Consider the following 25,603-nt stretch of genomic DNA (forward strand, 5'->3'; position numbering starts at 1 on the left):
GAGTCCGGCTAGCCGCCCTTAAACAATAGCAACCCAGGGGGCCTGGGACCCTCCGAATTTAAATAGGAAATACTTAAAAAATATCAAACAACAAAGCCCTTTTAAGAGTAGGAAAGCAAACCTCTAATGATGGAATTTCAGATTGAAGGCCAGAAGGCTCAGGAGAAATTCGGAGAGTGAGTGAGGCCTACTCAGCCCCCTCGAGTCACGTTTTGTGGTACTTCCAGGTGAGGACATCTGGGAAGGTGGTCCTGCGTCCTGGGATGCCCGGGGCGTGCTCACGGCCTTGGCATCACCTCCGCATCTCCCATTGTCCCTTCCCCCTTTCCTCATGTCATGGCCCCTCTCCTTTGTTCCTTCCTTCCCTAGGCATTTTTGAAGCATCCTCTAGGTTCTCGATTCTACACCAGACATGAGACAGATGAGGAATTGCAAGTGTGTGACGCTGTCCTATCCCAAGCATTATGTGGCCCTTGGCAGAGGTGACAGTGGGGTGAAATGGAGCAGCAGGCAACTCTCTGTTAACTACCATGAGTGTCTTAGCTCGCTTCCCCAAAAGAGAAGAAAGCCTCCTAGATAAAAAAAATCTATGCTTAGCCAGGCACCTATGGCTCATGCCTGTAATCCCAGCATTTAGGGAGGCTGAGGCGGGAGGATCGCTTGAGACCAGGAATTTAAGACCAGCCTGGGCAAAATAAGAAGACCCTATCGCTAAAAAAAAAAAAAAAACAAAAAAAAAACAAAAAAACAAACAAACAAACAAACAAAAACCCTGGGTGGAATGGCGCATACCTGTGGTTCCACCTACTCAGGAGGTTGAGGCAGGAGGATTGTTTGAGTGACTAGCTACTGCACTCCAGCCTGGGCAACAAAGTGAGCCCTCATCTCTTTAAAAATAAAGTAAAATAAATAGAAGAACTATGCTTGCTTTAAAAAATGTATTTGTCTGATGGTGAACTTGCATTATTTTTTCAATCATATTGTATGAGATATGTAAGTATACATGTTGTATTATTGTGAGATAATAATGGTATTATCTTATCAATAATCACTGTATTATCTTTTTTCCTCTAGGGCTTTGCCTGAAAGAAAAGATCAGTTTACCCAAAATCAGGAAGGTTGATGGTGTTGGGGTTCTGTGAATGTGGGGACCTGTGGTTCCTTGCGCTAATCCGGGAGATGGTTCTCCTAACATGTGGATGTCCTGGGGGGCCCTGGCAAGGCTGTACATAGAGGGTACACTGCCAAGCACAGTGCAGCTGCCTCATCAAATGGGGCACGCGTGCTAGCACAGTGAGCATCTTGGCAGCAAACTTGGTGACTGCAGACCAGGGACTCATCCCCCACTTTTACTGAGTTGCTAAATTCCAGTGTTTTGAGAAACACAGGAGAAAGGTTGGTGGGGGTCCTGGAAAATAATTTTGTAAATAGGGGTTGAGCTGCATGTTGTTTCAATTAGAAAAATGAAGAAAAGTTTCATTTCTTATATCTGAATGTGGTTTCATTAATAAGAAGTAGTCATAAGCACCTTGTGTTTTGGAGATTTACCTTACTAAACACTCACAATATCTCTCCTCATTATCTGGTCACCAAATCCATTCAATCATCATTCATATCTCCATTCATCCAATACTGGAGAATCTCCTACGGTCATCGTGCAGAGGTGTATAGTGGTGACCAAGATGTAGTTCCACGTTCTTACAATTCTTACAAGCAACCTGGATAGGAGATAAGGAACTGCAGTGGCAAGGATCCTGACTGGGCACAAAAAGTTTGGGGTTTTAATCCTAGTTTTATCCTTCAACAGCTGGACATCCTTGGGCCAACTACACAACCTTTCTTGGCTTCCCTTTCTTCATGTGTAAAATTCGGCTAAATTATCTTTAATTTCTTACTAACTTCTAAAATACTTTACTGAAGAAAGGAGACATATACATCTGATGTAAATGCAAGTGGTGTGTGTGTGTGTGTGTTTAATGAGGGCATAGCCGGCTCCTTTATTAGGCTTTGGTTTTTCTTCATGTATCTGATTTCCAGAAACGAGGAGTGAAAATACGTTTTATTTTGCTCCCGCGTGTTTACTCATCTAAAATTTCGTATATGAGGAATAAAAAAAAAAAGTCTTTGTGGCCTTGGCTGAAAGAGAAGGACAATGATTATTATGTTAAAAGCAGATGGTTCTACTGTCCCTCAGTCTAGGATTGATGTGGAAACCCAAAGGTCAATGAGGACCTTAGAGAAAGAGAGACTTACAAGGATATTATGCACTTGGGGTAATAGGTTTATTATCTCTATATCCAAGTAAGCATTTATTGATGTTTGTCAAAAATAAGAGACAAGATTACAAAAACTATTTTAGCATGAACATGAGATAGCTGCAATAGACCAATACTTTGCTTAAAGACTTCAAAAAGAGCACAGAACCTGAAACGGCAGTTTTCAGGTTATATAGCTATCCAGACAATGAGGTCAACTCTACAAGGCAAGCAACACATGGCAATAGAACACCATCAACAGTTTCTCACTGGAGGGTGGAGGGAGGCTTGCTGGGGCCTGGGGCCACTGGTGGGAAAGGGCATTAAAATCTCATAAATCCTCCATATCTTTTTTCCATCTCGGGAACTTCTTTGGAGTAACTCCCGTCTTCTTCGTCGGCAGGCAGAGCCTCGGCGAAGCGCTTCAGGAAGCCTCCATACCGTTTCTGGTAGTCCATCCACCACTCTGGGCGGCCCACTCTTCTCATGAAGCCCCCATACCGCTTCTGCAGCTCTTTGGCTTCCTCTTCCAGTTGAGGGCTTCTCTTTATGCCTCTCATGAAGCCCCCGTATCTCTTGCTCACGTCTTCCTCATTATCGCTGCCGTCCTGGTGGTAGCTACGTTCTCGGTTGTCCCCCGTTTCCAGAAGCTCTTTTAACAGGTCAGAGGAACTGGCCAGCGAGTCGTCCTCCTCCGCATCCTTCTTCATGAAGCCCCCGTACCGCTTGGCGAGGATCTCACTTCCATTGGCCCCTTCTTCTGGCTCCATGGGATAAAGCTCATTCATTTTCTTCATGAAGCCCCCATACCTTTTCATGAAGCCCCCATATCTTTTGGCTAGCAGATGGCTCTCCTCCGGTTTGCTGCTTTCTCTGAGGGTGCTGGTGCCATCCTGAGGAAGCTCCGGCTTGGACAGCTGCAGGAACTCCTTGCAAGTTTCCCAGATTTTCAGAGAAGGCAGTTTTCCTTCACATTCCATGACACAAGCCTGGGAAAACAATTTGACGTCATGAGAAAAAGAAGCTTCTCCGATTTCATTAAGTAAAGGCACTTTTTGTGGACCAAAATAGGCTTGCTTTGACATCATAACTCCCTTATTATAATAAGGTCATCTCCAGTTTCTTATCACGACTTTTCATCAGGCTGAGCAAGCAAATGAGACAAATAAAAATCAGAAAGGCGAAAGTGAGAGGAGCTAACTGAATCCTGTTAGGAATCTGCCTTTGGATTTAAAACCATTGAAATTTTAAAAGATTTAAAAAAAAATTCTGCCTAGTTTTAACTTAGATAGGCTGCTTTCACAGTCTAATTTCACTGGATAATTTTCCACTGTTGATATCATTTTGTTTGAGAATTTTCTAACCAAAAGGGAGACATTTTTATTTACCTAATAAGGGACATTTCCTCAACATTCCTTTTATCTTCTTGTCTTACAAATAAAATCAATATTAATAACATATGGGTCATTTACTTTCTTGTGTTAATATTTTACCTAAAATGGTATACAATATTCCTGCAAGTACTTTCAATCTTCAAAGAAAAACAACAATTTAAAAATAAATTTATAAAGAAAGGCATCCTAAAAACTCAATTTAAATCTTATGAATTATTTGCATTTTTCTGATACATTAATTTGTTGAAAGTACAGATCGTCTGTTTTTGCCTTTTTTTCCATGCTGGATATAACAGATTTTATTATCTTGAACAAAATGTCTATAACAATGAGATCAGATATAAAATTGTACAAATGCAAATGCACAAATTATTCATTTATTTTCTTCACATTTAGTCACTGTTGTACAGCAAAAGTATTTTTCAACGTAAATCATTGTATTTGATAAAATAGGAATCATCAGCATACATTCTTTCCTTTTTCTTATACAAATATTAAATTCAAAATCATGGTAAGTCTATACATTTGAATGATCTTAAGATTTTTTTTTCTATTTAACAGATCACTTGGGTACAATAAAGAGAGCAGTAATATCTGAACATTTACAAAATATGCGTGATTTTTTGTTAGCATTTCAAGGTTTCTTTCATACCTCTCTGAAATCTAGAGCCCAGGTTACAGACTTTTAACTTAGACAGAAAGGCCAGGCTCTTTCTTGGTATTTAAAAATATACTGGTATATTAAGTGATGTTAAATACGCATATTATTTTCACAATGAAAGAAAGCATTTTATTAGTGCAACAAAATCTTGAGGGCATATATTTAGCCAGCTCTTAATGAGTATTTAAGCTTTGTGTCTGAGAAAATCAAATATATGACTATATAAAAATCAAAAGATGATCTATTAATAATTAAAATGTCCTATTTTATTCCTGACACATAATGAACAAAATAAAATATCATTAAAAGTTTAGGTTGTTCAAAGGGCAATAATATTTCCATTCTAAAATTGTATCTAAGGGATCTCGTTGCTAAAAATTAATGTTTAATATTTTGCATACTAATACCAAAAGACTTTTAAATGTATGTGATGTGAGATTCCTTCAAAACCAAATAGTAACAAATATCAGAATAATGTACTGATACTAAGGCATTGATTTAATTGATGGCTCCTCCAGCCATGTATGCATGTTTTGTGGTATTTATTACACTTTTTGTGGTATGGCCAAGATCACATTAGATGGGAAATTCTATTTGAACATTGGGTATAGGATGCCTGTTCATCTCTGCATCCACCACAGTACCAAGCATAAGTGTCTTTCACATGGTGGAAGCTCAATAAGTACTTGTTATATTGATATCACTATATATTTGTGGCTAGGCAACCTCATTTCTTATATGTCTTGCATCAGAGCCCAAATCCCAGAACTGCTGTAATTCTAGTGAGACCATCACTAAGTAAACCTTTTGTCACTGAGACAATAACAACCCTAAATGTAGGCTCCAACCCAAATCAGTTATTATGCAAAATGCCTTCTTATGAAACTATTTTTATTGATGGTTGCTTATTATCTATTTTTTCAAGTTGCTAATTCTATGTGTACCATTCCATCATCTGGATTAAAGTAATGATAATAGTAATAAGTGATAACAAGAGCATAAAAAGCAGTGAGGAAAATTCTGGAAAGAGCAGCCTCCCTCTTGTCCTCCCCTACAATCCTGTTACATGATGAGATGAGGGTAAGAGAGAGAGAAGTCAAGACATGAGGTGCTACCCAGGGAAGAGCTAGGTGCTACAAGTTCCTCAACAATGCAAAAGGAAGATTAATAGCATTTTGGGAGCTTGGTGAATCAAGCAGACTAAATATGAAAAAACCATTTGAATAGGTGTTGTTAAATGTCAGTCATATTAATTCACTAACTCACATAATTTAAGTAAATATGATACTACTTTGGGGCCAGACCATGCAATTTGAAAAATTAAACTAGAAGCCATATAACCTTTATTCAGATGGCAGAGAAAGCTAGGGGAGGGGGCTGAGCCCCCCACATGTTGAGCAGGCAAAGCTCAAAATATGCGTGGCTGGGCACAAGTCCAAAAGTGGGGTCTTCTATATGGCATGTTTTGGGTTTCTCTTCCTCCTTTTGTGTCTAAAGTCCTTTACCCACAAGATCTATCCTTAAATTTGTAGCACTGGCTCAATTTTTAGGCATGGCTTAAAAGCTCATGACTACAGGAGAAAGAAGAAAGATGGATGAAGGGAATTGATTCCTCTATTGAAAATGGAACATTTTTTTCTCATAGTTTAAATATACAACCTTCTTATGTGTCTTCTCTTTAATGCCAAGTTACCACAGGTCGAACAAACAAACAAACAAACATTTAACCTGAATATATACTGCAAATGTTTAGAATCTGTTTCTTAGTGTTCGCCCCCTTTCAAACACCTACATAAAGTAAAATTTCCTCAATTCCACGTGGAGCCTAAAGCAGCTTTGATTAATACATTATTCTCTATGAGTTTTTAAAGTCATCACAAAATTTCAACAAATTTCAAAAACAATGCAAAGGAATAGTCAGGAGAGTTGGTTTAAGTGAAGCTACCTGAATCTCAAGGTTGGAGATTCAGACTCAGTAGAGCACCAGAGGTGATTCGAGAGCCCATGGGGAACCATGATCAGAATGAAAGTTATTTGGTCCTCAGCTTTTTCTTTCCCCTACCCCCTGTAGTGTAGTGTATCTTTGGACTGTTGTCACCCATTGGACACTGGCCACTTCTCTAGTTCCCTTCTCATAGCCAAATTAAACTGTTGTTTTAGTTAGTATTACAAAGGGGCAGTGGAAACAAGTTGAATTACAGCATCACTGGCTTGTGAGACAGTTATACACTCTTCCCTGTCTACTGTTATTTCGCCTTCCTCTCCCCGATCCCTTTCCCATTGCTTTGCTCTCTTCTATTTACAGCTGAGAGTAGGGAATGAGGGACCCGAGGTTAAGAGAACTGGGGAACATAAATCCAAAGAAAGGCGCCGAAATGTGGCTAACAAAAAATTACATTATTTGCGGGAAGGATGGGAACACGGCTGCATGTGGAGGGGTGGTTAGCTGGGATGTGTTAGGAATTGGGGGTGACAGCATCTGCCTTCTGACAGCCCAGGAGAAAAGCCAGTGCTATCCGAGGTGCTGAACAGAGCACTCCTCGGGGTTCCCGGATTCCCAGGGTTAAAACAAACTTGGCTTGTGCGGCTACACCGCCACCCTTACCAGTCCCCAGAGAGTCGCGGGTCCCCGAAGCTGAGAGCCAGGGCAGGACTTCAGTCAGCGTCACAGGAACAGCTGAGATACCCAGGTCACCGCGAGCTCGCGCCACTGCGGCTCCGACCCGGCGAGAACCACCGTACGTGCCGCGCGGTGGGCCTGTGGTTGTCCGCGGACTGCCGCGGAGACTCGGTCCCGCACGGTGCGCAACACTGGCCGCGCGCAACACTCACCAGGAAGTTGATGTCGGCGGGGCGCACCAGGCGGTAGCTGCACGTCGCGCAGTCCTGGCTGCATTCCGCCCGCACGGTCGCCAGGAGCCCGGGGCCGAGCAGCAGCAGCCAAGCGCAAAGTGTCAGGAACCGCGCCATGGACTGCGAGGAGAGAAGGACGCGCGCTTGGAATCTGCCTGCGCGCAAAACGGGTCCCTCTGCAGGACCCTCGCCGCGGCAGCCTCAGGAGGGGATCGTCGAGCAAAAGCCCCGGGGAAGGCTCCTTTCTGGGGCCCCGCCCTCCCGGCCGACAGCTTTTAGGGGGACCCCGGGACGACTGAGATCGCCTCGGGGCTCCCGGGATGGCGCGGTCACCCCCAACACGAGGCTGCCTGCGGCACCCGGCTGTTTTATTGGGCGTCCGCTGCCCAAAGCAAGATTCTGAAGAGAACGCCGCAGGTCAAGGGCAAGAGAGCGGGCGCCGGGGGAGGCAGGACACTGACTGGGGTCACAAAGAAGAACCAGGGAATGCGGTTCAGGTGCCCATGCCATGAAACGTGGAGGAAAAGAGGGCGTGCGGACGTCCCCAAACCCGCGCAGCAAAGACAAGCTTCGGGCAAATTCACTCACGCTGACGCCGTCCGGACGGAGCAAGCCGACGGGCAAACCCGGGTTCCAGACCGGACTCTGGAGGAAAGAGAAGAAGGCAAGTGTGAGAAGGGCGGGCGTCGGGGAGAAGCGGGCCCGGCTGCGCTGGCGGGCGCGGGCCTCACCGGCGCGGTCCTCAGCGTCCCCGCGGGGTCGCTGGCCAGGCTGCGGGGCTCTGAGCGCCTGCCTAGCCGTCCCGGGGCTTCACCGCGTCTGGAGCCACTTTATAATTAGCCCCAAACCGAAGGAGGCGCGCGCGCTCCAATCGCCTGCGGGCTGCAGCTGACGCAGGCCCTACGCCAGCCCCGCGCCGCCGCCGCCGCCGCCGCGCGCCGCTCCCCCGCCGAGGGTGGGGGCCACGGGAGAGGGGAGTCGGTGGCTCCCCTTACGGCCAGGTGAGAAGCCCGAGGCAGTTAGGAAGTTTGGGGAGAGTGACATAGGATCAAGTTTCTCTGCAAAAAGTCACGAAATTGCACCTTGGGGTTCGGGCTCCAGGAGGGAGGAAGCGAGGTTGAGGCGTTTGGTAGGACGGATGGACTGGCTTAGACTTCTGGAATGTGCTAGAGACCCAGCGGGCCAGTGAACCTGCCGCTTTCCCGCCTTCTCCCTGGGCCCCCTCGCGGGTCCCCGTGGGCACCAAGCACAGCCGTCCGGAATGGCCTCGTTTATCCAGCCTCCTGTCCCCACGCTTGACTCCCAGTTCCTTGCTGCAGCATCTAACAGCTTCGAGGTGCGCAGTAGGTGCTCAGTTAATGGTTACGGGAACTGAACGATTGAAACTTTCTGGGAATCTTAAAATCTCGGGACAGAGTTTTCACCTTTCCAGTTAGAGAGACCCTTGGCCAAGCGTAGAAGCAGGTAAACCCTCAGGTTCCGGGTCTGCGCGCTTTTCAGCCACTGTGGGAGAGGATCCATGTTTATCCAGCTCCTCAAGGGCTCCTGAGTCGAAGACCCCCCCCTGCCTCGAGCGCGCTGTCCAGGGTGTCCTGAGGGTGTTCGAAGTGTGAGAGGAGGTGTCGGGGCGGGTGTAATGTCAGCGTGCCGGGAGTGCGGTGGCGAGGGAGGCATGAGGGACGCTCTACCCGTGACACCACGGCTTCGAATATCTTCTCCACAAGGAGGGGGCCGAGGGCACACGGTGGAGGCTGGGACTGTCCATTAAGACACTTTCCCGCTTCCTGGATCTGCAAAGGATTGCTAAGTGGCAAGCTGCTTACATTGCCTGAGGCCTCAGTTTCCCCGTTTGAAAAATAGGCACAGAGGTAATATGCCATTCATAAGGTTCTGGAGAGAATCAAATGAAGTAATGCACGAAATCTCTTAGCCTTGTGCCTGGCACTATAGCAAGCCCTCGAAACGTGTTCCTTCCTGGCCATCTGTAATCCGTCCACCTTTCCATCTGTGGCCATCGTCTGCTTACTTTACATCTATCATCGATGTATCCAACCCATTTATCTCTCCCAGACCCAGGGAGAGATCATAAACAGTTCCTGGGCCCATACAGAGGGAAAAGGTCCCAGGGCTTTCCTGGTTCTCTGCGCCCTCTGCAAAGGACCGATTGCTACCGTCGCGAGGACTTGCCGCCGAGCTGCTCCCGCGGGGCTCGTGCCACGCTTTATGTCCCAATATAGTCGCTAGAGGGCAGCGCTCTCCTGCGTAGGCTGGGTTTGCGGGGACTGGGGTCTCAGTTCTCCGCAGGCCTCACTGTGCAGACTCGGGACCCAGAATTCGCATTAGCCCCGAGCATCGCCTTCCTCCCGGCCCGGGGCATCCTGGCAGCAAGGTCGGGAAAGCAGAACCCTAGCGGGGGCGGGAGAACCCTGGACAAAGCCCTAAGAGCCAGCATTACCCTCTGAGCAGGAAAACGCAATGTTTCCCGATTTGGGTTCTTCTCATCATGGGGCCCCTTGCTAGCTCCTTACCCGCTCCCCAAAGCAACGGAGAGCTTCTGTCTTTACTTAAGAGTTTCCCTGCTGCCTGGGCTTTGTAAAGGAAGCTGACTCCACTGCGGGACTCAGTGCGAAAGTAGCGCATGAACAGATTCTACCTAAAATTAAAGAAAACTTGCTATAGCTGAGCACTTGCGAACCTAGGATCACCTAAGAATGTTAAACATACAATCAGGAGAAGGAGGCTAAGGGGAGTGTGTGTGGTGTGTGTGTGTGCGCGCGCTCACGTTTGGAATGACCACACCACGCGATGAGTTTTGAGGGTACACAGCGCGCAGTAGTGGAAACGTCATTTCTACATTCTGGCGACACAGAAAGGCTCCTTAGGATCTTAGAAAAGTAGAAGCTTAAGTCTGGAAAGGGCTATAGGGATAATTTATTCCACTCACCCGTTGTACAGATGGTAGAAACCAAGACTCAGAAAGTCCAAGCAATCCGCCTGGGCAGTGGCCGACCAGGCTTTACAGCCTCTGAGTTCCTTCCCTGACACCTATCTTCTCCCCTCCCCTCTCCTCCTCTCCCCTCCCCTCCCCTCCCCTCCCCTCTCCTCTCCTCTCCTCCCTTCTCCTCCCCTCACCTCCCTTCCCCTCCCCCCTTTTTTTGACAGCGCCTTACTCCGTCCCCCAGGCTGGAGTGCAGTGGTGTGATCTCATCTCACTGCAACCTCTGCCACTCGGGTTCAAGTGAGTCTCCTGTCTCAGACCCACTAGTAGCTGGGATTATAGGCATCTGTCCCCGCGCCGGGCTAATTTTTGTATTTTTAGTAGAGGTGGGGTTTCACCATCTTGGCCAGGCTGGTCTTGAACTCCTGACCTCTTGATCCACCTGCCTCAGTATTCCAGAGTGCTGGAATTGCAGGCGTGAGCCACTGTGCCCGGCCAGCCTAGTTTGTTTCTGTTGAAACTAGTCATGTTTGCCCTGAGTTAGGTTCTCTTGGCGAATTTCCGTTTTCACCTGGGGCTTTGTAAATGTCTGGGCAGAGAGAAACAGAAAAGGAAAGAGAGGCACCCCCTAGAAGCAGTGCAAGAGTACCTAGTCTTCCAGGAGACCTTCCTTGGCTCATAGAGATGCTTGGGGCATAGTGGTTGCTTGGTAAATGTGTATCCACTGGCTGTCTGATTGAATGAATGAAGTGATAGGAGGTCGACCTTGGTTGCCTACTCCAAATCAGTGACATCTCTTCCCATCATCCTCCCCCATCGGCCAGAGAAACTAAAAGTCATTCTGGTGGCAATGAGTTGTAAGAAATTAATTTTAAATGATCTTTTAAATATTTATCAAGAATGAGTAGACTTCGCAGTTATGATCTGGGAGAAAGCTGTTCTAGAAATCACATTCAAAAAGGGAAGGGGCTATGTCTTGAAGCATACGATCCAGAGATTTGTTTATTCTCAGTTTAGGATCAAGAACTCATCTTCTGATCCTCGAGTCCCAAGCATTAGTCCAAAGGGATTCATCCTAGAAACCAAGAAATGTGACCTTTTAAGCCCTGATGATGAATGCTGTTTTTCTCAGTTCTTAGGTGTTCTCGGAGCGTAAAAGGTGGGATTTTATATTGCTCTTTTAGTGTCCTCTTCCATTATTTTCAGATGGAAGATGCCTAAACTGGATTATGTCATTCTGGTACCCACTCCTCTGCTCCCCTCCCCTTCCTGTCACCCAAGCACAAATATTTTATTACAGAAAGCCATTTCTCTCTCCCTCGCCTCTCTCTAAAGTAGCAGTAGTGGAAACAAGGCTCGTATGCATTCTAGCAATTGTGTGATGGTTCAGCATCAAAGTGCCATGTTATAATGTTTCAGATGTTTGGAGTTATGCCAGAATCACGGGAACTTGCCCGTTTTCAGTTACCATCTAAAGTGCACACTTTGCAAAATGTGGTCCTGTGAGCTGGGCGTGTTGCTGTGCAGTAGGGATTCTTTTTCATACTGGCCCAGAACGCGATAACAGAACAGCTGGAAGTGGAGTTGGCTTGAACAAGATGTTTTATGGTGTGACAAACCCCATTTTAAGGAAAGTGAGTGTTGGTACATTGTCATTTCCCCAAATCCAGGAAACAGAATAAAATTCTTGGAATAAAAGGTAATCTGGTACAAAGTTGCCAGATGAAATAATAGAAAGAGTTTAAATAATATAAATTAAATAATAAATGGGTTTAAATAATAGAAAGCATTTCAATGTATCAGAGAAGGTGGGGAGAAAAGAAGGTAAATTCAACCAAGGATATCAAACATACTGTTTATGGACTGTAAACTGAGGGAGGACTGAAACACACTTCCTAACTTTGGTCTTTTGCTCTCCAACGAGGAAAAGATCAGTCTTACTGTTAAGCATAGGTAATTAGACAATGAATAAAGCAAGTCCTATTGTGACTCATTAGATTAGAAGAACATATAGCCGTGAATCCAACAAAGAATGTCTTGAGCAGCTTGACTTTTAATAATGACTTTTGAAATTGCCTTGAGAAATTTAATAGCCACATCAGAGAACAAGTCAGTGTTAAAAAAAAAAAATTGTGTTGCGGCTGGGAGTGGTGGCTCACGCCTGTAATCCCAGCACTTTGGAAGGCCGAGGCAGGTGGATGATGAGGTCAAGAGATCGAGACCATCCTGGCCAACATGGTGAAACCCCGTCTCTACTAAAAATACAAAAATTAGCCAGGCATTTGGCACACGCCTGTAGTCCCAGCTACTCGGGAGGCTGAGGCGGAAGAATCACTTGAACCTGGGAGGCAGAGTTTGCAGTGAGCGGAGACTGTGCCACTGTGCTCCAGCCTGGTGACAGAGCAAGACTCCATCTCAAAGAAACAAACAACAAATTTAAAAAGCCCCCCAAAATTGTGTTGCCTCACTGGATCCAAATCTTATTTAACAACTCGATTTGGTTTGGGTTGTTTCCAAAATCAAGTATCAGATCCCACTTATGGGACCTGTATAGAAGGTATTCAAAAGTATTCGTCCACCAGTGATAATTTCCACAGTTGAAGGAAGGCTAGAAGAGAAATTCTAACAGATTTTGGTCAATAGTAAATTATTGGAGTGAATGCAATGGCTGCAGGTTACCAAGTTCTTGAGGGAATTCCTTTGCATATGATCCACAGCAGATGTTTGCACATAGTAGAGACTCAGTGAAGTTGCTTTTTAAAAATGTGTTTCATCTTCGATAGCTCCCAAGTGACGATGAATGGTGGGATAGACACAAGACATCAAAATGTTTTCATAAAATTACATATGGAAAGCACTCATATGTAACTAAGTGCTTTCAAAGCTATCAAATAAAAACTGAGCAAACTGAAAAACCAGTGACCCTTCTTAGATCTGGCATAGAGGTTGAGTCACAGGGAAAACCACTGTCCTTCCAAATTGGGGAGACCCTAGGCAAATGCAGAGGGTCGTGGCTTGCTGGTGCAGAAACCTCCCAGAGAATCAGTTAAGAGGTAAACCAAACCAAACCAAACCAAACCAAACCAAACCAAACCAAACCAAACCAAACCAAACCCTGAACTACAGCTGACAAATTCCGGGAGACTGTGTGAACAAATCTGAGATGAAAATTCCAGGGGAACCCAGTCTCTGCACTTTCATGAGTTTTACTTACAGGAGTTCAACCAGGTTCTCACAATGAATAATGGAAAAAATTTCCCTTGTGCTTCCAGCAGGGGGAGGGGAAAAAAGAGCCATTTTGAAATACACTGGAATATTCTATTCTTAACAAGATTTGCTCACAGGGGAACCTAGTTAACCAGAGCCTAATCTGCTGGGGTTTTATCAGAAAATAGCTGACCTGAGGGACTAGAAATATCCAACTGCAACCCCCTCCAGCCATTGTATTCCACTGAAAAGAAGCCTGCGGACTAAGAACGTATGTAAAGTTCAGGCTCACTAAAGACTGAGACCTACTCATAGGGCTGTAAAATACTCCCTTCTTCCTGACTTATCAACACATTACTAAAGGCATATTTATAACATTTCCTTCTACCCAGCACATCATGTCTGGCTGTCAAGAAAAAATTTTAAGATATACTAAAAACAAAACAAAACAAAAATCCCCGCAGTGTAAAGAGACAGAGCAAGCATCAGAACCGGGCTCAAATATGTTAGAGATGTTAGAATTACAAGATGGGAAATTTAAAACAACTATGATTAAAACACTAAAAGATGAAGTAGACAGCATGCAAGAACAGATGGGTAATGTAAGCAAAGAAACAGAAATTCTAAGAAAGATCCAAGAAGAAATGCTAGAGAGCAAATACACCGTCACAGATATGAAAAATGCCTTTGATGGGCCTATTGTTAGACTGGACATGGCTGAGGAAAGACTCTCTGGGCTTGGGGATATGCCAATAGAAACTGCCAAAACTGAGAAGCAAAGATAAAAAAGACTGAAAAAAACAAAAAGCAAGAACTGCAGGACAATTATAAAAGCAGTGACACACGTGTAATGAGAATTCCAAAAGGAGAAGAGAGAAACAGAAGAAATATTTGAAGCAATAATAACTGAGAATTTTCTCAGATTTTGTCAGACACGAAGCCATTTCTATTAGGATATGTTGCCAGGAAGCACAGATAACACTTAACAGGATAAATGCCCCCAAACCTATACCTGTGCATACCATTTTTAAACTACAGAAAGTCAAGCATAGGGAAAATATCCTAAAGGAAGCCAGAGGTGAAGAACAACTTACCTATAGAGGAACAAAGATAAGAACTACATCTGACTTCTCAGAAATCATGCAAACAAGAAGAGACAGGGTAAAATATTTAAAATATTCAGAGTAAAAAAACCAGTCAAGCTAGAATTATTTATTTTGTGGAATTATCCTTCGAAAGTGAAAGAGAAGCAATTTCTTAGACCAATAAAAATTGAGAGAGTTTATTACTAGTAAACTTGCCTTGTAAGAAATGTTACATTGTTTAGAGAGAAGGAAAACAATAAAGGTGAAAAACCTGGATCTACATAAAAAAATGGAAGGATACAGAGAAAGCATAAGTGAAGGTAAAATGGAAACTTCTATTTTGTTATTCTTGATTGGTCTAATAGACAATGCTTTCTTTAAAATCATAAAAGTAACAATGTATTTGATCATGTATGCTTATGTGCAGATATATGTTTAGGTATGTGTATATGTAAGTGAAATGAATGGGAGCAATGATAGAAGAAACAAGAGGAAGGAATTATAATGATTTTGTTATTGTAAGGTACTCATACTACCTGTGAAGTGGTACCATGTTATTTGAAAGTGGACTTGGATTCCTTGTCAATGTATATTGCAAAATCTAGGGTAAACACTTTAAAAAGTTAAAAAAAAATGATAACTGATATGCTACTACAGGAGAGAAAATAGAATCAATCATATAAAATACTCAATTAAAAACACAAAAGGCAGAAAAAGAGTAGAAGACAAAAAGAACAAAGGCAACAAATAGAAAACAATAACGAATATGGTAGATAGAAATCCAACTGTATCAATAACTAATTTGGATTTCAGTGATCTAAATACACTAACTAAAAGATATTGTCAAAGTGGAACAAGAAACAAGTTTCAACTATGTGTTGTCCACAAAAGTCCATGTAAATGTAAAGGCATGTATAGGTTAAAAGTAAATGATTGGTGACAGCTATGTTAAAACTAATAAAAGGAAGCTATATTAGTTGCAACCAGAGAAGACTTCAGACCAGAAAACATGATCAGAGGTGAAGAGGACCATTATATAATGATAAAAGTATTACTTCTTCAAGAAGACATAAAAATATGCACCTAATAACAGAACATCACCTAATAACAGAGTATCAAAATACACAGGCAGCACCTAATAACAGAACATCAAAATACACAGGCAGAAATGGGTAGGACGTCAGGGAGAAATAGATGAATTCACTATTATATTTGGAGGCTTTAACACCCCTCTGTCAGCAATGGACAGATCTAGCAGGGGCAAAATTAGTAAGAACAGATTGAACTCAACAATACCATCAGGCAATTAAATATAATAGATATCTACAGACTGTTTCATTCATCAGCAGAATATCCATCCTCAAGCTAACACAAAACATTCACCAAGATAGGCCACATTTGACATTATTTCCTTCCTTCTGCTAAATTTGCACATGGTTGCTTTTTTTCTGATTTCTTTAGGTGTAGAGTTAGGTTTTTTATTTAAGATATTTCTTCTTTTTAAGTGTAGGAGTTTAACACTATAAACTTTCCTCTAAGTACTGCCTTTGCTACATCCCATAAGTTTTGGTATGTTATACCATGTTTTGTTTTTGTTTGTCTCAAGATATTTTTAAATTTTCCTTTTTATTTTTTTCTTTGTCCTACTGGTTAGTCCAAAGTGTGTTGTTTCATTTCTACATTTTTGAATTTTCTAGTTTTCTTTCTGCTGTTGATTTCCATTTTCATTCTATTGTGATCAGTAAAGATATTTGGTATAATTTCAATTTTCTTAAATTCATTAAGACCTGTTTTGTGATCTAAAATGTGATCTGTCATGGATAAGATTCTGTGCATTCTTGAGAAGAATGTGTATTCTGCAGCTGTTGGGTGGAATGTTCTGTATATGCCTGTTAGAGTCATTTGGTCTATAGTGTTGTTCACATTCTTTGTTTTCTTATTGATTTTCTTTCTAGGTGTTCTATCCATTATTGAAAGTGAGCTATTGAAATTTTCTACTATTATTGTGTTGCTGTCTATTTCTATTTCTTCCTTCTATCTATTTCTTTCTTGAGTTTGGTGAATGTTTCTTTTGTATCTTTAGATGCTCTGTTACTGTTTTTGTTTGCATATATGTATGTGTGTGTGTACATATGTGTGTGTGTGTGTATATATATCTATATGTGTGTGTACGTGTGTATAATTGTTATGTCTTCCTAGTAAACCGATCCTTTTATCATTATATAACGTCCTTCTTTTTTGCTTGTGACAATTTTTGACTTGAAGTCACTTTGTCTGATGTAAGTATGGCCATTCTTGGTCTCTTTTGGAAGTTACTATTTGCATATCTTTTTTCATTCTTTCATTTTCAATCTGTGTGTGTCCTTAAATCTAAAGTAAGTCTTTTGTGGAAAGCATAGTGTTGGATTGTCTCAGTAATTCTCAGCCTTTTGACTGTGGAGTTTGTTTCATTTGTATTTAAATAAATTGTTAGTAAGGATGGACTTACTATTGCCATTTTGTTAATAGTTTCCTGTCTGTCTTTAGTACTTTTGTCTCTCTTTTCCTTTCTTGTGGTCTTTATTTATTTATTTGTTTTTCTGGTTGACATTTTGTAGTGACATGTTTTTATGTTTTCATTTTCTTTTGTGGATCTTCATAGGCATTTTCTTTGTGTTTAGTATAGGTCCCACATAAAACATCTTGTAGTTATTTTATCTATTTTAAGCTGACAATAAGTTCAATCACATACAAAACTCTACCCTTTTATTCTCTCCATCTTTGTTATTGGTGTCACAAAATATATTTTTATATTGTATGCCAAAATTAAAAAGCCATTTATATTCCACTCTTATAGTATTGCAGTATACTGTATTTGTTTATCTTTTTTTTTCAACTTAAAGTACTCACTTTAGCAATTCTTGTAAGGCATGACTAGTGTTGAACTCTCTCAGTGATTGTTTATCTGGGAAAACCTTTATCTCTCCTTCATTTTTTTTTTCTTTATTTTAATAGAGACTGGTCCTCACTATGTTGTCCCAGCTGGTCTTGAATTCCTGATTTCAAGCAGTCCTCCTGCCTCGGCCTCCTGAAGTGCTAGGATTACAGGTATGAGCCACCAAGCCTGGCCCCTCTCCTTCATTTTTGAGGGACAGTTTACCAGACATAGTATTCTTGATTGACAGTTTAAAAACATTTTAGCACTTTGACTATATCATCCTACCTTCTTTTACTTTCTTTTTTTTTTTTTTGAGACGGAGTTTCGCTCTTGTTGCCCAGGCTGGAGTGCAATGGCACGATCTCGGCTCACCGTAACCTCCGCCTCCTGGGTTCAGGCAATTCTCCTGCTTCAGCCTCCTGAGTAGCTGGGATTACAGGCACGCGCCACCATGCCCAGCTAATTTTTAGTATTTTTAGTAGAGACGGGGTTTCACCATGTTGACCAGGATGGTCTCGATCTCTTGACCTCGTGATCCACCCGCCTCGGCCTCCCAAAGTGCTGGACAGGCTTGAGCCACCGCGCCCGGCCCTTCTTTTACTTTCAGAGTTTCTGCTGAGAAATCCACTGATAGTCTGTAGGAGTTTCCTTTCTGAGTTGCTTTTCTCTTGGTATTTTCAAAATTCTCTCTCTTTTTTGTTTTTTTGTTCTTACAATTTGCTTATAATATATTTTGGTGTGGACTTCTTTTTCACTAACCCTTTTTACTGTGCTGTGCTAAGCTTAAATTTCTGAGGCAAAATGGACTTTTTAAAAGTTCCTGTATTATCATATTCTTGACCTCTTTTTTTGAGCTATGATTTGGTTGCCTCAGTAGAGTGCTCAAATCATGAAAGGGAATATTCTGGTAATGATGGAAGGAAACAGGCTATTTATCTGCGTGGATCTAGTGCTCCATATCAAAAATTACAATAATAGAATAATTTATAACTATTAGTAGAAAGCTGCTTCATAAAATGGAAACAAGATATTCCTAGAAAAATGACTTCTTAAATCTTATGAAAAGTTATTTTATTTGGGATATATTATATCGTATTAACCTCCAATGTATCTGTAGATAGAGAGCAAATTAGGAGAAGTAAAGTGTGTTTGGACCAGGACTCAGAGGCTCCACAGAAGGGGAGGATTTGAATAAGTGAGAAAGGCACAAGAGAGGATCCTAGGACAAGGCAGAGTGACAGGAAGGAGCCTGTCAGTGATGAGAGTTGTCTAGATGCAAGGGAGTGTGAATGGGCTTTGGCTTGATATAGGAAGCCTTTGGTGGGACAGGGTAGGAGGTAGTGTGAGTGAAATAGGAAGAAAGGAGATTACTCAGCCACTCTTAGTGAGAAGCTGCAGTGGGCAGGAAGGATGTTTTCTCAGGCCTGAAAGTATGCAGATGTCTGAAAATGTGCCAGAGGGTTCTGAAAATGTGCCAGAGGGTTCTGAAAATGAAGCCTCCCTGGGATCTTTGGTCTTTGCTGAGAGAGAGTAGCTAATTACTTACTCTTTTCCCTCTTGACTCGCCAGTGTTTGTCTCTCTGTTGCTTCTTATTCCTTATATGTCCTTATAAACATATAAACTTGCTTATTTTTCTCCTTTGTTGTTGTTGTTTGTTTGTGTTTTTTACAAAAGCACTTTCCAAAATCGGTAATGATTTTCCTAAGGACTTCTATCTCAACTTCTATCCTAACTCTATGATCACAGTTAAAACTGTTGAAGAATGGTCTAATCTTTTTGGTAGCTCTCCTTTATCTTCTATGATTTCTTTATTTCACCAAAAATGTGCTTTTATTCTTATCACTCCTGTGACATTGTACTTGTTGCCGTGAGCAATAACCTTTTAGATGCAAACCCAGCAAACCTACTTCTGTTGTTACACCACTTGTCCTGTCTTCAGCATTGGACATCATTGTCCCCTCCCGCTTCCAGGTATTCCCCGCTCCTCTTTCCAGGTATTCTCCCTGACACTCTTCTCTATTACATTTTTGGTTTTTCCTTTTACTCTTTCCTGGATTTTTCTTCCTGTATCTGTCCCTTAAATGGTAATGTTCCATCTGGTTATGTTCTGTGGTTTATCTCATCTCAAATTACAGAATCTTCTTTGGAAAACCTATCCTCTCCAGGACTTGACCTTTGATATAGTTTGGATATTTGTCTCTTCAAATCTGATGTTGAAATGTGATCACTGATGTTGGAGGTGGAGCTTAGTGGGAGATGTTTCAGTCATGAGAATGGATCCGTCAGGGAATGACCTGGTACCTTTCTTGTAATGAGTGAGTTCTTCTATGAGTTCATACGAGAACTAATTGTGAAAAAGAGCCTGGCTTACTTCCTCTCTACCTATTCCTCTCTCATCCTGTGACACCATGATTCCCATTTCCTTTCACCATAAATAAAATCTTTCTGAGGCCTCACCAGAAGCCAAGAAAATGCTTACAACATGCTGCTTCTACAGCTTGCAGAACCATATGCCAAATAAACTTTTTCTTTATTAATAACCCAATCAAATGTACTTCTTTATAAAAGCACAAAACAGATTAATACAGAAAATTTGTACTGGGGAGGGGAGCATTGCTGTAAAGATACCTAAAAATGTGAAAGCAGCTTTGGAACTGGGTAACGGGCAGAGGTTGGTAGAGTTTGGAGGACCTGGAAGACAGGATGATGGGGAAAGTTTGGAACTTATTAGAGACTGCTTAAATGGCTGTGAGGAAAATGCTGATAGAAATGTGGACAGTGATGTCCAGGCTGACTGAATCTCAGATGGAGGTGAAGAACTTAGGAAACCAGAGCAGAAGTGACCTAGAAAAGAACTTGGCTCCATTGTGTCTAGGTTGCAGGGCTTTGTGGAAGGCTTTGTGGAAGTTCATCATTCTAAAGCTGAACTTAAGAATGATGATCCAGCTGGGTGTGGTGGCTCATACCTGTAATCCCAGCACTTTAGGAGACCGAGGTGGGCAGATCACGAGGTCAAGAGATCGAGATCATCCTGGCCAACATGGTGAAACCCCATCTTTACTAAAAAATACAAAAATTAGCTGGGCGTGGTGGTGTACACCTGTAGTCCCAGCTACTCGGGAGGCTGAGACAGGAGAATTGCTTGAACCCCGGAGGTGGAGATTGCAGTGAGCTGAGATTGCGCCACTGCACTCCAGCCTGGCACCTGGCAACAGAGCAAGACTCTGTCTCAAAAAAAAAAAAAAGAAAAGGAAAAAAAAAAGATGATCCAAGGTCTTTGGTGGAAGCAAAGCACTCAAGAAGTTTCATGGCTGCTGCCAACAGCCTATGATCAGATATGGGAGGAAAGGAAGGACCCATGGTTGGAAATTATAATTAAAAGGGAAGCAGAGCAAAAAAATTTGGAAAATTCACAGCCTGGCCATCTGGTAGGGAAGGAAAGAAAATTTTCACTATAGGAATCCAAAGGAGAGGAATCCAAAAAAGAGAAATCCAAGAAGGCTATGGAGCAACCACTCACTAGAGAAAGAGTAACATGACTAAAAGGGAGCTAGGTGCTGATATATAAGACGATGGGAAAAAAAGCTAGAGGTCTAGGAGGACAGAATGGTTTAAGGGGCCAAGCCCTGGGCACTGCTGCCCTATGATACTTGCGATGCTGCTCCAGCTATGGCCACAGTTCAAAGGGCCCCAGATGCTGCTTGGGATGCCACTCAGAATAGTGCAAGCTGTAAGCCTTGGCAGCTTGTGTGGTGCTAAGTCTGCAGGCACACAGAATGCAAGATTGGCATCCCTAGAGTTTCTGATTTGCAGTTGCTTAAGGGAAGAGAAGCTTTGTTTAAAAATGTGGGGTCATTAGAAAAGAATGTTAGCACCAGACCCTGAATGTGACTCCCTCCAGGCTCCTCAGGAACAAATTTAGAACAAAGAATGTGTCCTGTCTAAGAAATCTTTGCCTGCCCCAATGTTGCAAAAACAATGTCCTTTCCTTGTGTTGGTCTATAAGTTTTATAGCTTTAGGTGTCATGTTTAGGTCTTTGATACATGCCTAGTTAATATTTGTGTCTGCTGTGAGATAAAGATTAAAGTTCATTTTTCCTCCAAAATGAATACCCAGTGTTCTCCACCACTTATTGAAAATAACATTGTTTTCCCATTTAATTGTTTCTGCAACTTGGTAAAAAAATCAATTGACCATATACCTGTGGATCTATGTCTAAGTTCTTTGTGATTCTTTATTCAACTGATCAATGTGTCTTTTTGCCAAAAATCCATACCATTTTTATTACTGTGACATTGTATTAAATCTTGAAATTAAACAGTGTAAATCCTCTAATTTTGTTATTTTTTTGTAATTGCTTTGTCTATTATAGATCCTTTACATTTCTATTAAATACTAGAATTCGTTTGTTAATTTCTACCAAAAAAAGCCTGCTAGGATTTTAATTGGATCTAATAATCTAAGTTAAATTAAATTAAATTAAATTAAATTTTGATTTATTTAAATCTGTATATTAACTTCAGGATAATTGACGTCTTCATACCTGTATGTTCCAATCCATGAGCATGGTACATGTCTTCATTTGTTAAGATCTTTTAAGAATTCTTTCAGCAATGTTTTGTAGTTTTAAGTATGCAGGCATTGTGCAAATTTTGTAAAGTTCAACCCTAAGCATTTTATACATTTTGTTCTTTTTCAAATAGTACTATTTTAAGAGTTTGTTTTTCAATAGTTTGTTGCTAGTTCTGTCTTGTTATTACTAAGAAGGTACAAACTCATAATTATTAACATTGTTCTACATGGGATTAAAATTAATGGTGAATTTCTTCTGTCCTACTCTATGTGTGATTTCCCATACTCTTTTTTTTTTTTTTTTAATTCTCTATCTGTAGGAACAGGTACTGATACATAATAGGCACTCAATAACTCTTTCTGAATGTAGGTATCACTTTCAAAATGAAGCTGATTTTGTTTTAGGTTTCTAAAGACCATTAAAAAGCACTCAGAATATAAAACTCTGAGGATGTTCATAGCTTGAGCTACATCTGTGAAGCAGAGTGAAGTGATGTGACAATTATTCGACTGATTTTTAAAATGTGGACATTTTTCTACACTTGACTGACATTCAAATTATCCATTGTTCATCTTAACAAAGTAAGTGTCAAATCACATCCTCATTTATGTTATCTCAGCAGATAAGCCTAAGAATAGAGAAAAAATACAGGTAACTACGAATTTCAAAGCAACAGTATTGCACTCAGAATTACAGTTTAGGCAGCTGACGCAGCTCAGGGCCATTACAGCATTCACCGAGTAGTGGAATCTCAGGGTTACAGGCAAACAGAAGCAGAGAGAATCCAAGAAGCAGAGGGAGAGTTGAATCAGATGAAAGCAGATTCCTCTCTGATCTTGAGTTTCTATGGTAGTTGGAACAGATTATAGATTTATCTTACCTTGTTGATTTTTTTTTAAAACTACATTATCTAGAGAGAGAAGGAATTTATTACCTTGGTGTCCAAGAATTTATTATCTTGATGCTGTTATAGCAAAATGCCTGAAACCGATAATTTATAAAGAACAGAGGCTGGGCATGGTGGTTCACACCTGTAATCCCAGCACTTTGGGAGGCTGAGGCTGGCAGAACTCATGTTAGAGACTAGCCTGATCAAAATACAAAAACATTAGCCAGGAGTGGTGGTGCCTGCCTGTAACCCCAGCTACTCAGGAGGCTGAGGCAGGAGAATTGCTTGAACCAGAGAGATGGAGATTGTGGTGAGCTGAGATCATGCCATTACACTCCAGCCTGGGCGACAGGGCAAGACTCTGTCTCAAAAAAAAAGAACAGAAATTTACTTCTCATGTTTCTGGAGGGTGGAAAGTTCAAGATCAAGACACTGACAGGTTTGTTGCCTGGTGAGGAACTGGACTCTCTGATTCCAAGGTGCAGCTTTCTCTGGAAGATAAATCCTGTGTCCTCACGTGGAAGAAGGACTGGAAAGGGCAAAAGGAGCTAAATTCTGTGTGAAGCTTCTTTTGTAAGGGCCTTAATCCCATTCATGAGAGAGGAACCTCCATGACCTGATCACCTCTTAAAGGTTCTGTGTCTTAATATTATTGCATCAGAGATTACATTTAAACATGAATTTTGGAGAGGGCACAAACTTCAAACCATACCACTTGGCGAGTCTCAGCATCTATTTTTGAGACTTGAAACCGGAAGCCACAGGCTACATCCAGCTCCTACCTTCCCCCACAATGTGTTCTATTTGGTCTATATAGTGTTTTTAATTTTTTTTTAAAAAAATCTATATTTTATGACAAGAACTTACGAACACAGAGAAGAAAACAATAGATACTGGGGTCTACTTGAGGGCAGAAGGTGGGAGGAGGAAAGGAACAGAACAGGTAACTATTGGGTACTGAGCTTAAGACATGGGTATATTATGAATAATATAATATATTATCACATGTGCAGCAGACCCTAGTGACACGTTTATGTAACAAACCTTCATATGTGCCCCCAAATTTAAAATAAAAATTTAAAAAATCTATATTTAAATAAAGATTAAACATTAATTATACTGATTTTAAAATCAGCTTATATAGAATGGGAAGGTCTGGCACTATCTGCTTTTACACCCAAGCCAAAGAATTAAGGCCTTTGTCTGATAAGGCTTCATGTGCTTGTCAAATAAAAATGAATTCAGGCAAGGTGTAGTGGTTGCCTGTAGTCCTAGCATTGCAGAAGGCTGAGGCAGGAGGACTGCTTGAGTCCAGGAGTTTTGGCTGCAGTGAGCTGTGATTGCAGCACTGTGCTTCAGATCAGGCAAGAGAGCAAGACTCTGTCTCAGAAAAAATAAACACATTCAGAAGCTGAGAACATAAATGGGCTTGCCTCTCTGGGCATATGTGCAAATGTGTGTGTGTGTGTGTGTGTGTGTGTGTGTGTGTGTGTGTGTATGTGTGTGATGGGAATGCGGGCTAAGATTCTTTCCCCCCCTTTATTTAGTTAATGCAGGAAAAGTAAGAGAAGGATTGACTACGCCCAAATTCTTTTTCACCTTTTATCTGGAGTATATGCAATTGAAATACTTGAATGGGACATACATGTATATAACCACGGCTTAGAGCAGTGGCTTTCCCACAGGAGTGCATGGACATTGACTGGGACACCTGTTAGATAAATGTGCATATTCTTCAGCCCATGCCCAGGGGCTCTGATGCTGGAGACCCGGAGGGGGTCCAGGGTTATGCACTGTGACAGTTTCCTCATGTGAGTATCATGTAGTTGAACCATCAGATCATACTTAGAAAAGGATTGTCTGCAGGAAGAAAACACACAAATGGATGTGGCCTCGAATGATGACGTAACCTCAGGACCTTAGATCATATGGCTGAATTGATTGCCCTGAGTGTCACCTTAAAAGTCACACATCCAGATAGACATACATCATGCATGTACATTCCCCTAAATACACAAATACGACTCACACATCCCATACCATACCCTCTATACCTCACAGAGCACACCCCAAATACATACCACACACATAGAGCACACATATGCACACACACCACACAGGTACACACACTAAATCACACACATATCACACCACACACAAAGGGACATACACCATACACACATGCCACACATACTACATACATATCACACATACACTTACCCTACACATGCGCACACTACACATGTATACACACCACATTCATACACACATATACATCCTCCCCCACTACACCACACATATCCCATGCTACATACACATCACACATGTACATATTCTACACATGCACACACCACACATGCACACACACCACGCTCATGCATCCTCCCCCCACTATACCACACATATACTATTCTACACACACACCATACTACACATATACACATGTACGTGAGCATTCTTTTTTATTTAAAATACAGAGAACGCACTGCTGTTTATCAAGCAGTGGTATTTTAGAAAGCAGAGGTCTTTTCCTCCAAGTCTGCTCTTGAACTTTTTAAAAACAAAGTGCAGGTCTCAGGAATGAGCTCATCTCTGTGTCTTTCCCAGATGCCACTCACTCATTGCTGCAAGACAGACTCTACTGTTATTAGAAGGAAAAGATGAGCCAGACTCCAAATCTCAGTTTAAAATGTTTGTTTTTAAAGCAAATTCCCACATGCACACAACCTTTTACTTGTTTCATGTTTACTCTGTTTTGGGTTGAGGAAGCTGAATGACGTGATGTGTTGAGAGAATTGAAGCAAAGAGGATGAAATCATGTGAACGGGA

General features: G+C 41.8%; 1 protein-coding gene across 1 annotated transcript; it reads right to left on the reverse strand.

Moving 5' to 3' along the window:
• Window positions 1-2,263: 2,263 nt before the first annotated feature.
• PENK (proenkephalin) lies at window positions 2,264-8,013 on the reverse strand. Its single transcript, XM_003935508.4, has 4 exons — window positions 7,895-8,013; window positions 7,752-7,808; window positions 7,143-7,283; window positions 2,264-3,244 (listed from the first exon to the last, which is right to left on the reverse strand). The coding sequence occupies exons 3-4, from the start codon at window positions 7,278-7,280 to the stop codon at window positions 2,579-2,581; spliced, it is 804 nt and encodes a 267-aa protein (XP_003935557.1). The 5' UTR covers window positions 7,281-7,283; window positions 7,752-7,808; window positions 7,895-8,013; the 3' UTR covers window positions 2,264-2,578.
• Window positions 8,014-25,603: the final 17,590 nt, after the last annotated feature.

This window comes from Saimiri boliviensis, chromosome 15 (assembly GCF_048565385.1).
Source record: "Saimiri boliviensis isolate mSaiBol1 chromosome 15, mSaiBol1.pri, whole genome shotgun sequence".
NCBI lineage: Eukaryota > Metazoa > Chordata > Mammalia > Primates > Cebidae > Saimiri > Saimiri boliviensis.